This window comes from Pararge aegeria, chromosome 14, assembly GCF_905163445.1.
Source record: "Pararge aegeria chromosome 14, ilParAegt1.1, whole genome shotgun sequence".
NCBI classification, from domain to species: domain Eukaryota; kingdom Metazoa; phylum Arthropoda; class Insecta; order Lepidoptera; family Nymphalidae; genus Pararge; species Pararge aegeria.
The window spans coordinates 558,798-572,984 of NC_053193.1; the positions used below are offsets into that span (position 1 = coordinate 558,798).

At 34.2% G+C, this 14,187-nt stretch overlaps 2 protein-coding genes across 2 annotated transcripts; both read right to left on the reverse strand.

Moving 5' to 3' along the window:
• Positions 1–789: 789 nt before the first annotated feature.
• LOC120629427 (venom peptide isomerase heavy chain-like) lies at positions 790–1,653 on the reverse strand. The gene has a single exon (XM_039898369.1). The coding sequence runs from the start codon at positions 1,651–1,653 to the stop codon at positions 790–792; it is 864 nt and encodes a 287-aa protein (XP_039754303.1).
• A 2,173-nt stretch (positions 1,654–3,826) lies between these two features.
• LOC120629428 (trypsin-like) lies at positions 3,827–4,627 on the reverse strand. Its single transcript, XM_039898370.1, has one exon. The coding sequence runs from the start codon at positions 4,625–4,627 to the stop codon at positions 3,827–3,829; it is 801 nt and encodes a 266-aa protein (XP_039754304.1).
• Between the last annotated feature and the right edge of the window lie 9,560 nt (positions 4,628–14,187).

Here is a 14,187-nt window from a genome sequence, read left to right on the forward strand (position 1 = left end):
GAGTATAGACTCAGAAGGATATTCCTGATTCAATAGGAACTTTCATAGGAAAGTTCCTATTGAATCAGGTATTTTGTAATGATTTTTTATGACCCATGACGTCACGCCTTCCCTAAGCACGTTGAAGACAAGACGAAGCAGTACACTAAAACAAATAAAACATACTAAAATCCATCCCATTCCCAATTTATCCCATTCAAATTAAGGACTTTGAATATATACTTTTAAAACGGAAATACTAAGCAGACGAAACGAAACAAACTTCGGAAATACAGCACACGAAACAAAAGTTAACTCAATCCGGAAGCCACTCAAAGCAAAGCGTGGTCTTTGCGAAAATACCGGCTGGAAACATGGACTGTCGCATAAGAGTTCTTAAAATAACGCTTAAAATCTAGAAACATTTTATAGAACACCCCGTGTGTATCTTGAGGTAAAAGCATCACGCAAACCATCGATTCATGATATTATACTCAAAAAGTGTGCACACATATCTTCTTTCTATGACTAGCAACTAGTAGATAGAGATAATGTAAACCTTGGTACAATGACCAAAGTAGATTACAATAAATATGTTTGTTGTGCCTATAAAAAAGCTGTAGAAAACACATGAACATTCAGCGGATGCTTTGCTTATTTTGGAATAACGTTCGGCACTCTTTATGTATGGATCAATAAAAACCAATATCTCTTATGCTCTGTTTAAATTATCAAACGTTTTCCCCATATTAATCATGCATAAAGCTTTAAAATTATTTAAATAACACACTGCTGTGAACAAAAATAATTTTATCTTTCATTAGTTTTATTGTTCACAATGTTCGATATCCAATCAACAACGGGACTGACCATAGAAATAATGCCAGCAGCACGTCCTGGAATAATTTTGTGGCTAAACTCGTTACAATATCCACCGCCACCATGTATAGTCCCCACAATTCCCGAAGCATGGACAACAGGACCCCCTGAATCTCCTCCGCAACCCGTCGCCTCCAGCCCGCAGGTTGGTACCACACATAGCATGCCAAACTGATGCCCCTCTCTTTCGCCACATTTAATAAAGATTGTCTTTAAAACTTGCAAGGGTTTCTCCCATGGAGTAGCATTAGTCCCCCCAAAACCCAGCAAAATTGCTTCGTGTCCTAACAAAGCCCCGTAGTCAATTGCACTTATCTTTCCATACTGACTGACTATTAAATTTTCAGTCTTATACATCGCTAAGTCATATTTTCCCGTGCGAATGGTACCAGAATGGAGTATACAGTAACCTGGATAAAGTAAAACTTTGGTGATCGGACTTAACTGGCCGAATTCATTTGGAAAATAGCTATTATATCTTGCAAACTTCCTAGGTTTCGCTGTGATCAACTTATGAAAAAGCAGTTTTAAAACATTTTCATCGTCACAATGTGCCGCAGTTAGTATCCAAGATGGAGTGAGTGCGGCTCCAGTGCAGAAAGGGTGATACTTGACTTGTGTTATCCCCCAGACTTTTGTCACGAACTGCAGCTCCAAGCGTACAGCAAAAGGGAATTCATTTTTGAGGGCATCCCTGCCTCCCAGTATACGCAGCCTTGCAACACAGGTTTCCCGATCGAGCATGCATATTGCAGCTATAAAGAATTTAATGTTAAACGACAATTTTGGTACCATATTTTTATAGTTTTTCTAGCACATGTTCGTAATAAATTCCATAAATATAAAAATAATGGTATAACTTGATATTGTGGCGAATATAAATGGTGTTATTTGATATTTTATGAAATATTATTAAAATCGATTGATATACTAGTAATAAAACGGTCACGGGTTGAGTTTTGTATTTTGAAGATATTTAAAAATAAATTGGAGGGCACTATCTAATCAATACTAAAGCCAAAACTTTATTTTTTTGTTTGTCTGTTTGTCTGTCTGTCGGTGTGCCTGCTAACTGTATGTCTGTCTGATTGTCTGGGGAATTACGAAAAATGTACGATTGGCAATTTTTAAAATTTTTATGTGATTGAAGGTTTCAAATAAGGGGTGATTGAAGCTCAAAGAGGAAGAATAGAAACAGTTATTGCACACGTCTCAGGCGTTCGTTGAAATATGATGAAAAAAGAAGAAGAAGCATCGCTACCCTAAAACGCATTTGTAATAAATCTTTACATTAGCTAGCGTCTAGAAGTTAATATGGTGAAACCATAACTAATAATAAAACAGCTAGATACAAAATAATATTTAAATGGAAATTATTTAAATTGAAGTTACATATAATATAGTTATACCATTATATTATATTAGTATATATTTATCAACAAAATTGTTTCGGCAAATTGCAGGTTTATTATAAGTTGAGTACTGGAAAAAGTAGGCTATATTTGTAGTGCAAGGCGTTAAAATATTTTTTTATAACAAAAAATAACCGACTTTGTTGTGAAACTAAAACTAAATAAATATTACATATGTAAAATGTACAAGGTTACTACGTATAGATCATATACTTCATTTTCCTTTTTATATAGCAGCAAGGAAAGAAACAATAATTTTCTACATTTGAAAGAGAAATTATAAGTGCTAAAAAGTTTTGTAACTTATGTTCGACCATCTATAACTACTGCATAGATATTATGAAAAGTAAGCTTAATTTGCTATACTCCGAAAAAGCAGGATAGTTTCCGCAAAGTAACGCCTACTTCAATCCAATACTGCATAGATCTTGTTGACGTAAAAACATTTTATTCCGGTATCGACAGCATCGAGAAAACATTTCTAGGGGATTTAAAAAAAAGCTTTTGTCGTCTATGGAAGGCAATCTGGCAAGATTTAGAACAGGGATAACTTGTTTTCCGGAAACGGTCACAGGATGCCATAACCCTGGGAGACGGATTTTAAAATCAGAAAAAAACGCAGACTTTGTCGCGTTCAACAGCTAGTTACTAAAATGTTGTGTATAATTGGCAACGTATTACCGGCCCTCTACTGGCTCGGGTCTCTTCTCAGAACGAGGAAGGTTTAGGCCTAAGTCAACCACGTTGGCCAAGTGCGTATTCTTCACGGTAAAGCCAGTGATAGTTTAATTGCTTTAAATTAAAAACGCACTTAACTACGTCACCGCCTACATGTTGTTAATTATTTTAAATGATTCGGTAATTTCGATGAATAAAAATATCCTTCTGAAACGCTTGTACTCATTTAATGCGAGCATTATGACAGCAAATTCAGTAAACGCCGGAGATTGGCTTATTGAGATGAATTGGTAGGTATTTAATTGTTTTTTAAATTTTGAGGACAAAAGGGCTGTTTTTGGTATACAGGTCATAACGACATACTTTATTTTTTGTAAAATGCATTTAGTTTTGTCACCAAATCAGTGATGTACTTCAATTATTAAATTAAAGTAACAAATTAAATACGAATCTGAGATTTTGACATTTCAAAGAATCTAGTTTTTTTTAAATCATACTTTACACTTATTTCAGTATAACAGAATTGGTACTATTTTTTGTTACCCAATTACCTCTTAACGGATTTGGATGAATGATGCCACAGAAGAAGTTTATATTAAGGAAAAACGATCAGGCAAAGAGTTGAATTTTTTAAAGAAAGTGAATGTCTATTGCCGCTGTAACAACGAAGAACAATAATAAAAGTTGATAATTAGATGGCGTACAAACGAGTTTTCTGGTGTTTCCTGCTCAGTCTAAAGAAAGTTAATACCATGCAGTAATTCATCTTGAATCTTGGCACGAACCTTGGCAGTCCAACTTACACTTGACTGGACTTTTTACTTTTTAAGGATCGTATAGGCCTTTTAAGGAAACAAATATTTTGAATGAAATATTTTTTATGATCTCCCATTCGTTTTGTTCGAAATAATATTTGATATCCAATCAATAAGAGGACTGACCATAGAGACGATAGCTGCTGCATCTCCTGGATAGAGAGTGTGGCTGAACTCGTTACAATTTCCCGTAGACATAGAATTGACGCCGAATATTCCTGAAGCATGGACGACGGGGCCCCCTGAGTCTCCCCCACAGATTGTCGCCTCCAGACCACACGGTGGTACAACACATAAAAAACCATACACATTGCCCACTTCCTCTCCACAATTTTTTAGCATGCCCTTCAAAACTTGCAAAGGTTTCTCCGTCGGAGTAGCATTAGTGCCACCAAACCCTAGTACTACAGCTTCGTGTCCTACGAAGCTCATGTAGTCGATAGCACTGATTTTTCCATACCGACCGACTTTAATATTTGCAGTCTGTAACAGTGCTACATCGTAAATAGCTCTTAAACTGGTAAATGCATACATAAAGTAATTTGGATGGGCTAGCACTTTAGTAATAGGACTCAAGTGTCCCAATTCTTTTGGGAAGTAGCTATTATATCTTGCAAATTTATTTTGTTTACTTGTGGATATTTCATCATCACCATCGTTACAGTGGGCTGCAGTAAGTATCCAAGATGGAGTGAGAGCTGCTCCTGTGCAGTATTGATGGTACTCCACTTGTGTCTTACCATCTGTAACCACCGTGTACTGTTCCTCCAAGCGCACAGCAAAAGGAAACTCGTCTTTGAGTGCATCCCTGCCTCCGAGTATTCGCAGCCCAGCTTCACAGATTTCCCAATTAAACATAAACATCGTAACCATACTTAAATTAATGGTAACTAAATTTACCGCTAGTACAATGTCAACTTGATTGTGCATCTTAATATTTTATACTATATTTTATACCTTTAATATGAAATAAATTTAAAAAATAAAAATTGCGCTTTATTGTATATGATGGTTGCATCTAATATATATTTATTAAAATTTGAACGATATAAATAATGGTAGTTAAATAAAACTAGCAATAAATTGTAATGTTCAAATTGCTGTTTACAGTATTTCCTAAACCAACTTTATAGAAAGAAGAATTAATTATTTTTTGTATATTTCATTTTCGCTCTAGTGGCGGTTTTGTAAAACAGAATTCCTCCATATAGTGCTTGTCGAATCTACCTCTAATGATTAGTCCGTCGTATTTTCCCAACTTCCAGTTCAATAAGAATTGTTATTTTAATATAAGTTTTTTTAATTCCGGTACAGAATATCAAGAAAACGTTACTGGGGTTAAATATACTGTGGTTCCCGACGGATAGCAATATAGCCAATATTTCAGGTTTCTGCTGCATTATTAAAAAAACGAATAAACACCCACTAATTCGCGTTTAGATAGATACGTAGAGTACATTTATTGCAACACAATCCAAAGAAACAATACAAAGAAAAACCAAGCCAAAAGTCATAGTGTTAGGGCGCAAAGGCGGCCTTATCACTTAAAGTGATCTTTTGCAGGCAACCTTAGTGTAAAGACCTATCAGGAAAACGGACAATAGATGCTGCACAAATTAAGAATATAAAATAAACTTACAAAAATAAATATACGTACTAAACTTTAATAAAAAATACCCAAATATTAAATACCAACACATATTAAAGGATATATATAAAAAAAAACATATGCTATTATAAACTTACACATCACCTTTATACGTAGATTTTTCAGACGGTGTTTGACAATATGGATAGACTCAGATGGATTTCCCACGGAAGAGAGTTCCAAGTAAAAGATTCGCGTTTAATAAGTATTATGTGGTGACTTTTGATAATTAGATGGTGGTCATCCTCTTAAAATAGACGCTTATTTACATTGAAAACGAGCACTTTGGAGCAAATTCAATAAAGCCAAAGTTCGGCCATTATCTAGTTTTGCTATATTAAGTTTAATTGGGAGGTAATTGGTAACTAAATTTACCGCTAGTACAATGTCAACTTGATTGTGCATCTTAATATTTTATACTATATTTTATACCTTTAATATGAAATAAATTTAAAAAATAAAAATTGCGCTTTATTGTATATGATGGTTGCATCTAATATATACATAATTAATTATTTATTTATAATATGTACATAATTTAAGCTTTTTGCATATTAAATTATCCTAATTTGTCAAAGGTATTTTGATTTATCAACTAGTCATGCTTACCGAAACTGTTATTTTGGCTAATTACATTAATTCAAAAAGCGGCGATAGCGCATTGGGTAGGAGCTTGACTTCACTTTCGTGGAGCCAACTTCGAATCCCAGCTCGCATCTCTAACTTGTCTAAGTTATGTGCGTTTTAAGTAATTAAAATATCACTTGCTTCAACGGTGAAGGAATCGATTTCGAATGTGCTAACGTAGTTGCGTTTAGTTTTCTATTAAAAAAAACAATGAACTATGTAGAATGTACATTTGTATTGCTGTTTTTTAAAATGGGGTGCAACAAGATTTTTTTGTTGTTTTTTGCCTGATTTTAATAATGGTAATACTATATTTTATAATGCGCCTTGGTACAGAAAACTACGTGTGGCAGTCCATTTTAAACTTAGCCGGTTTATTACTTTTTAGGTATCAGGGTTTTAAAAGGAAAAATAAATATTTTATTTTTCCTTTTAAAACCCAATCAATAAGAGGGCTGATCATAGAGACTCCAGCTGCTGTCCTTCCTGGGACGAGTTTATCACAGCTTCCCCAATACATAGAATTGACGCCTACTATACCTGAAGCATGGATGACGGGACCACCTGAGTCTCCGCCGCAGATTGACACCCCCTGCCCGCAGGGTGGTTCAACAAACAGAAAACCATACACATTTGCCTTTGTCTCATCACTTTTCGTCAGCATGCCCTTCATTACTTGCAAAGGCTTCTTCCTCGGAGTAGCGTTATTGTGACCAAAGCCTAATAATACAACTTCGTGTCCTACTAAGGCCGGGTAATCTACCGCACTTAGCTTTCCATATAGACTGATTTTTATATTTTCAGTCTGGAACAGTGCGATATCAAACATAAGTTTTTTAGTCGAATGAGTCAATAAATAATTTGGATAGATTAAGACTGAAATGATAGGACTTAAGTGTCCCAGTTCTTTTGGAAAATGATCTGTTATACCTTGCGAATCTTTTAGGTTGCTGTGTGATAGCTTGATGTAAATACAGTTTGAATATTGTAGTGCCGCTACAATGTGCTGCGGTTAATACCCAAGTTGGTGTTAGTACGGCTCCTGTTCAGAATTGTATATAGCTCAAATGTTTTGTGCCATTGATGACCTCCATGACCTGATTCTCCAAGCGAACTGTAAAAGGAAACTCGTCTTTGAGGGCATCCCTGCCTCCAACTATGCGCAGCCCAGCTTCACAGATTTCCCGACTACCCATAAATATATCAGCAACTACTAAATGAATGTTGAATAATCTCTTCGACGCAATCATGCAAACTTGATTGTAGTACATGCTGTCAAACTTAACGTAATGTAATAAATTATAAAAACAATATATTTGGAATTGGAATTTATTTGAAAAGTGCTCACATGTACAACTTGTTTTATTTAAAACAAAATAAAAAAAGCCATCAAATTTTAATGATAATTCCAGCGTCGACATATTTTACGATGTAATTTGACTTACACCAACTTTTAAAAACTTAGGTGTTTAAATTGAATCTTACACCTTTAAACAAGCAATTCTTGTATATCTTTACATATTATAAAACAAAATCCCCCGCCACATCGGTCGGTCGGTCGGTCGGTGTCGGTCTGTCTGGGCGCGGAAAATTTAAAATCTACCGAATGGATTTTCATACGGTTTTCACTGATAAACTGAGTGACTCATGGGGAAGTTTGTAGTGTATATGGTTTTCTGTAAATTAGCTGAAATATAACTATGTTTGGTGCTTTAATGGCGTAAGCCGCGAAAATGATTGAAGATACATAAAAATAATTTACTTTATGTTTAAAGTAATCATAATTATCTAACCGTTATGGTTAAGTCAACATAACCACTTTTTGACATTCTTTTCCAAATTAATAGTTTTATAAATAAGGTTGATTATGTACCTGCAAATTCCTTATTTATTATTATTATTATGTATAAAGTAATTGCTTATGACGCTTATAACTAAGAATAGTTAGAGCTGCTGGGATTCGAAATCGGTCCCCCGAAAGTGAAGTCAACTTAAATTCCAATTTACTGTTAATAAAATAAATTCCATTATAATTAAATTTAAAGATTTCTACCAAAATATTATTCAAGGGCTTTCTTAACTTTTGGAACGCAAACAAAGTATGTCATAACAACCCTAAGTTCAAGTTGAACAACAATTTAAGTATGATGTCAAACAGATAAAGTTGGTAACAACTTCGCACCAATCCCGAAAGTTCTGAATTTCTCAGTTCACCGTCCATAATAGCTTTCTTTTACTACAATTGTAATTTATAAGTGTAGATATTGTGTTATTTTCAAGCCTCGATGCAAAAACGAATTTCAAATCAAAGATGGCCGCCATCTTAGAATGGCGAATTACATATTTTTATGCCAATACCTTTTCCATATGAGTATCAACTGAAAGAGCTTTATTAGTAGACTAATGTACACTCTATTGAAAATCGGGGGGGTTTTGAAATTCGAGCACTTTTCACAGCACTTTAATGTTACAACTGGTAAATGATAGAACATAGAAGTGGACTATATTTTTGTAAATAAATAATAATAATAAAAAAAAAAACTTTATTTTCAATACGATTACAAAAATCAATTGCCAGTGGGCTCCAAACTAGGTAGCCTGTAACGTGGAGACCATGAATATATTCTTATTTTGTTTAACAGATGACTAGGATACTTCCTTTTAAGGAGAATTTTTTAAATGATAAATATCTTTCGACCCTCGCTCAAATCGGTGAATGATCAAACTGCACCAACCTTAAGTGATGTCTATCTTAAGTGAGGGCTCAACATAAGATAAGCGATAAGCTTTTTTTTAAATACCGGGTGTTGTGAAATATGTCGATGCCAGGTAATAATATTACGTTGTATTCAGCACATATGCGGGCTATCGGGGCTTGTTAACCAAGATGCCGTTGGTTAACAAGCCCCGATAGCCCGCAACGACCGTTCAAGTAAATTACTGCACTTTATTTTATTATCAAATCAATGTCATGAACATTGGTTGATAATCAATAATTTTAATTGTTTTTTGAAAACTATTTATTAATGAAATAAAAATTAATAGCGTACTTATAAAAAACCTAATCAATTTAATGAAATATCTAGCCAATATGAATTTATAGATCAAAAGTTTAATTGTCTACCCACTTTTACTTACTCTAACTTTAGGATTTAAGAAATAATACTGCAATATGCAAAGCGGTGATAGCCAAGTGATAAGGACTTCGGCTTCACTTTTGGGCGGGCCGAGTACGAACCCCGGGCCGTACCGTAATACTTAGGTACGTGTATTTACAAGAACCAATTTTAATCATGTACTTAGTACGTTATATTTTTAAGAAATGGGAATTAAAAGTAGTTTAATTCCCCTTTCGTAAAAACCGCGTTCATATAAAAAAAGTTAGTTCCCTACTGCTAAAATCTTATAGCTTAGTAGAAGAGCAATAACCCTTGAATATCTATCACTCAACTTTCATTATTTAACCAGCGAAGTTGTCAACAATAGCAAATCGGGTCTTAGCGGTTTGTGAATTATTTCAAACATCAAACAAAGGAGCTTTGAACTGTAAAATTTTCGCTGTACCTTTGTTTTCTCTCCAAAGTTTTAATACATTTTAGGGTTTCGTACCAATATCAAAAATAAACCATATTCAACGTGTAACAGAATTACGAAATAATATTGAAGGTTGAAAAAGTTAATTTCATAAGCATACACTGCGAAAAATGTTAAATAAAAATAAGCATATAAATTTTCCATAAAACAAATTCAAAACATTCTTACTGATGACAACCCTATTGAAGATAAAAGACCGACACGCGCATAATTCCTACGCTACGCGATGCTTACCTAATAAAGTGACAGGAGTCACATGATTTTAATTTTGCATGTGATGTTAGGGCTGTATCTGATTTCTTACAGTAAAAACTGTAGCATTGGTTTACTCAAAAACTATTAGGTTTTCGATTTCACAGATAAGACAAGTCTGACAACTGTCTCAGAGACAGTACATAATGTACCTCTAACCCCTGTGAGGTATTATTTCGGTATTCATTTGCACGTTATATATATTCATCATCATTTTGAAGTCACTACCCTACTACAGGCTATGCGTCTACTATCAGACTGAGATAGATTGTTTAGGGCATAATTCACCATGCAGGCCTTGCGGGAATAGTAGAATTTCCAAACCTTTAAAAAAATTGTGGCGAACCTGGAGGCATGCCTGAGAGTTTGCCACGATTTTTTCTAATGTTTCTTCTATATGTATTCCTTCATCGATAAACAATAAAGGAAGTAGTTTAACATTGCTTATATGGTATAAAATGATGCTTATATGGTAACTCCAAAACGTTGCAAAGTGCGTGCCAGGGATATGATGTCTATAAAAAAATGATAGAGATTTATGGAAATATTGATTAGAGAAATAAAATTACTACCTAAGAGTTTCATAGATTTTGTAAATCAGCTATAATCTTTTAGTAACAAACTTAGTTATACAGTACGTACCTAACAGTTTTTTTTATTGTTTTTGTGGCAGTTTAATTATATTAATTGTAAATCTAATTCGTACATACTTGAGCGGTTTCTTTTTATTTGTAAATGAGATTTATGTCTACTGAAGAAATAAACTAGCACTTAAAAAATTTGGTGCTTGGTCCACATTACGATGCTAAGCTTCCCTAATTCAGCGTTCCGGTACGATGCCGCGTAAAAATCGTTGCCATTCCCCTAACATTTGAGCCCGCTACCATCTTAGACTACAACATCACTAACTACCATGCTGTAATTGCAGTCAAGGGCTAACTTGTAGTGTATAAAAAAAAATTAAATAGCATTTTTCTACCAACGTCGTCAAAATGTATGAGAGAACCTCAAAAACACAAGCTTTTGTTATTGTAGTAACATAAGATACACTCTCATGTATAATTTCCTAAGGAAATAAATTCTTGGAACGGCATCAGGTATAATGTAATGTAAATAATGAAAACTTAAAATAACTTATCTTAATGTACCGTGAACCCAATTTCGCTTGAAATTGCTATTGAATTCCGTAACGTAAAAATAATGGCGTCTACGTGTCAGGGCTGCGACTTCTAACATTATTAATATTTTCTTAAAAAAACATTGGATCTTATCATATTTATTTAAAAAAATATATAAAAAAAATTACCCGGCTAAGTTAGGAACCCTTGTAGCTTTAGGTTAAAGTTGGCGAACGAAGTTATCACCATCCTCTTAAAATAATGTATATATGAACGATTCATAAGTGCTAGTGATAGGCCTACGTGAATAAAGAATGTTTGAATTTGAATTTGAATTTAAATTTATTGAGCATTAAACCTTCTGGGGCAGTCAGATAAAAATAATATTTTAATGCATATGTATGTGTTTGTCTGTTTGTTGTTTGTCCTTAATTTATGCCCTAACTAAGCAACCAATAAACTAGATTTTTGGCAAATAGTTGGTTGTAAGGACGTGGATAGTAACGTAGGCTCATTTTTATCCCAGGGAATCAGTTCCTATGGGATTTTTAAAAAACCGTAATAAACGCAGACGAAGAACGTGGGTAATATTATAAATCTGAAACCTTAGTTGAATGTTTTTACTTGATCATGCCAAACCTTTCGAATGGATCTGGATGAAATTTGGCTCAGAGCTTTCAATCCAAACTCCGTCCTAGAACTCTATCCTAGAACTAGAATAGAGTTCTAGGACGGAGTTTGGATTGAAAGTTAAGTATACTTGTTATACTAGAAAAATTTACAGTTCCCGGAAATGATCGATTTGTTTTGTTTTCAATCAAAATTTCCTCATCGAAGTCGGAACGATATGACGTGCAACATTTAGTTGGTGATATTGTTAAGTACGGAGGAGAAAATGTTCGATTAAAACCGCTGCTAAGAGCGTAATGTTAAAGTTGCGCTTTTGCCATACGATAGAGTAATACGTGTTAAGAATCGAGTTTTGTGTTTTTGTATTTTCTTGGAAATTGTTGACAAAAAAAAATTTAATAATACATATTTATAAAAAATAAGGTTTAAAACTACCATCCTAGTTATTTTTTGCAATATTTCAGAAATGTTGATAATAATGTGTAAAATAAAAATGCTTGCATCCTAGAGATAGAAATAAATTACTTTTTATCCCGGTTTCCGCGTGTTTTAAAATAATAAACAACACATACCTTGTCTAAGCCACAATAACTATATTTCATCCAATAGTTTACCCATGGGCGTGATACCAAAAACTCTAGAGTCTCTATTCTGTAATGAATTTTCTAATCACGGAGAAAGATAAAGGTCAACTACTTGAATTAAAATCGAAGTTGGAAACGCCAAAATATTCGATGTGGCAACCCTGTTTAGCTACCTAACGAAATTACGAATCACTGTGCAAAGAAACTCTTCGTAAGAAATTGTACACAGGTAGATACCGTTTATACTGCAATTCTTTTCTTACATTAATATAGTTTAAACTAGCTATTCTCTAGGGTTTCTTCAACGTGTATTTTGATTATTTTTTTAATCTTAATTTATTTGATTTTATAGCTATAATGAACGGAACAAGCAGATGGTGAGTTGAAAACCATGGGCTACAAACACAACGACACTTAATAGGGCCCTTGTTTTTTTATTATTCCACTACAAGTTAGCCCTTGACTGCCATCTCACCTGGTGGTAAGTGATGATGTAGTCTAAGATGGTGATGCACAGGGTATGCAATAAGCGAGTCGATGATATAAAATATATAATAAAGATAAAAACCAGGGAGATTGTCAAACCAGGGAGGCCTGCAACGTGTCGTCCAACCTACTTAGGTGCTAAGCCTTTTGTGCCTCTAACTACACCGGCAACCACGCCCTTCATACTGTAATACAGCACTGCTACAATGCTGCTTCGCGGCATTAAAATATTAAACAGTCGCGCATTGCTTGGTCCGTTTTATTATCACATATTGTGATGGCAATAGTTTCTCCAACCGCATTAAAGCGGTGTAGGGTCTCTTTTGCTATAGCTTTCCTTGAAATGCCGACAGATCCGTCTACAAACGGAACTCTATCTACTTATCTCTTTTGGTTTTCTTTCAAACCAGAAACGGACATAGAAAATGTAGAATATAATAGATACGCAGATAGACCTCTTTTTCCAGATCCAGGACAAGTTAAACGGCCGCCTAGCGCAGTGGGCAATAATCGTACTCTCTGAGTCAAAGGCTGTTATGTATATTATTCATTAAATAATTTATCAGTTATCTTGGTACTCAAATACAAGCTACTCTTATTTAGAGACTAGATGGCGATGTGTTTATTGTCGTAATAAAAAAAAAAAAATGTGTTTTAGCAAAATGACAAAAAGCATATATCACGGCACGGGAGCATTGTCCATCAGTGGGACATGAGAATAATGAAAAATCAAACATTAAATACAAAAAATAAAAATATATACCATAAAATATATATTTTCGTTCGAGGCTTTGTTCAATACTGGATATGCCAACCTCGTCGGAGGTAAATAATAAAATTAAAAACTTCGTACATCATAAAGACTGAATTAATTTAAAAGCTACTTAAGAAATTATTATTATAATGGCTCAGAGACTTCAAAAGGCAACAATCACTTTGGGGAGCACATACTGAGGGCCACAGGACGTCGGCATCCTAAAGTGCATAGAGGCGACGTTAGATTCAGCAGCAAATATTGCATTATAATATTTCACTGTACCGTCTCAAAGGCTAAATTATACTATTTTGAATGCTCCATACTCAAAAGAGCATGCTAAGTAAACAACAAATATAAGACAAAAGGACACTTTGAGCGCAGCTTTGTGCCGTTTCACAAAGTATTTGGCTTTTGAACGAGTTAACTGGACTGTGAGACTTCACAATAGTGTGTGTCGATTTATGATCGTTCTAGAGTTCTTTATTTGGTTAAAAAATAGGAAAGATAAATAAATACCGAAATATGAAACTATGTAAACTAAATAATGAAAATTTATTGAATAACCAAACTGACTTAGGTTGTATGCATGCTCTTAAAGTCCTGCGTGGCTCGTTACACTACTCTGCTAGTGTAGGCGGACTAAAACTCAATGTTATGCATTTTCGCGTAAAATTTTAAGTTATAATTTACTTTTTGACTCCTTTCACCATCATCATATCAACCCATCA

What these genes read in the sequence shown, in the direction of transcription:
- LOC120629427 (XM_039898369.1), bottom strand. Translation starts at nt 1,653, where the DNA reads ATGGTACCAAAATTGTCGTTTAACATTAAATTCTTTATAGCTGCAATA.
- LOC120629428 (XM_039898370.1), bottom strand. Translation starts at nt 4,627, where the DNA reads ATGTTTATGTTTAATTGGGAAATCTGTGAAGCTGGGCTGCGAATACTC.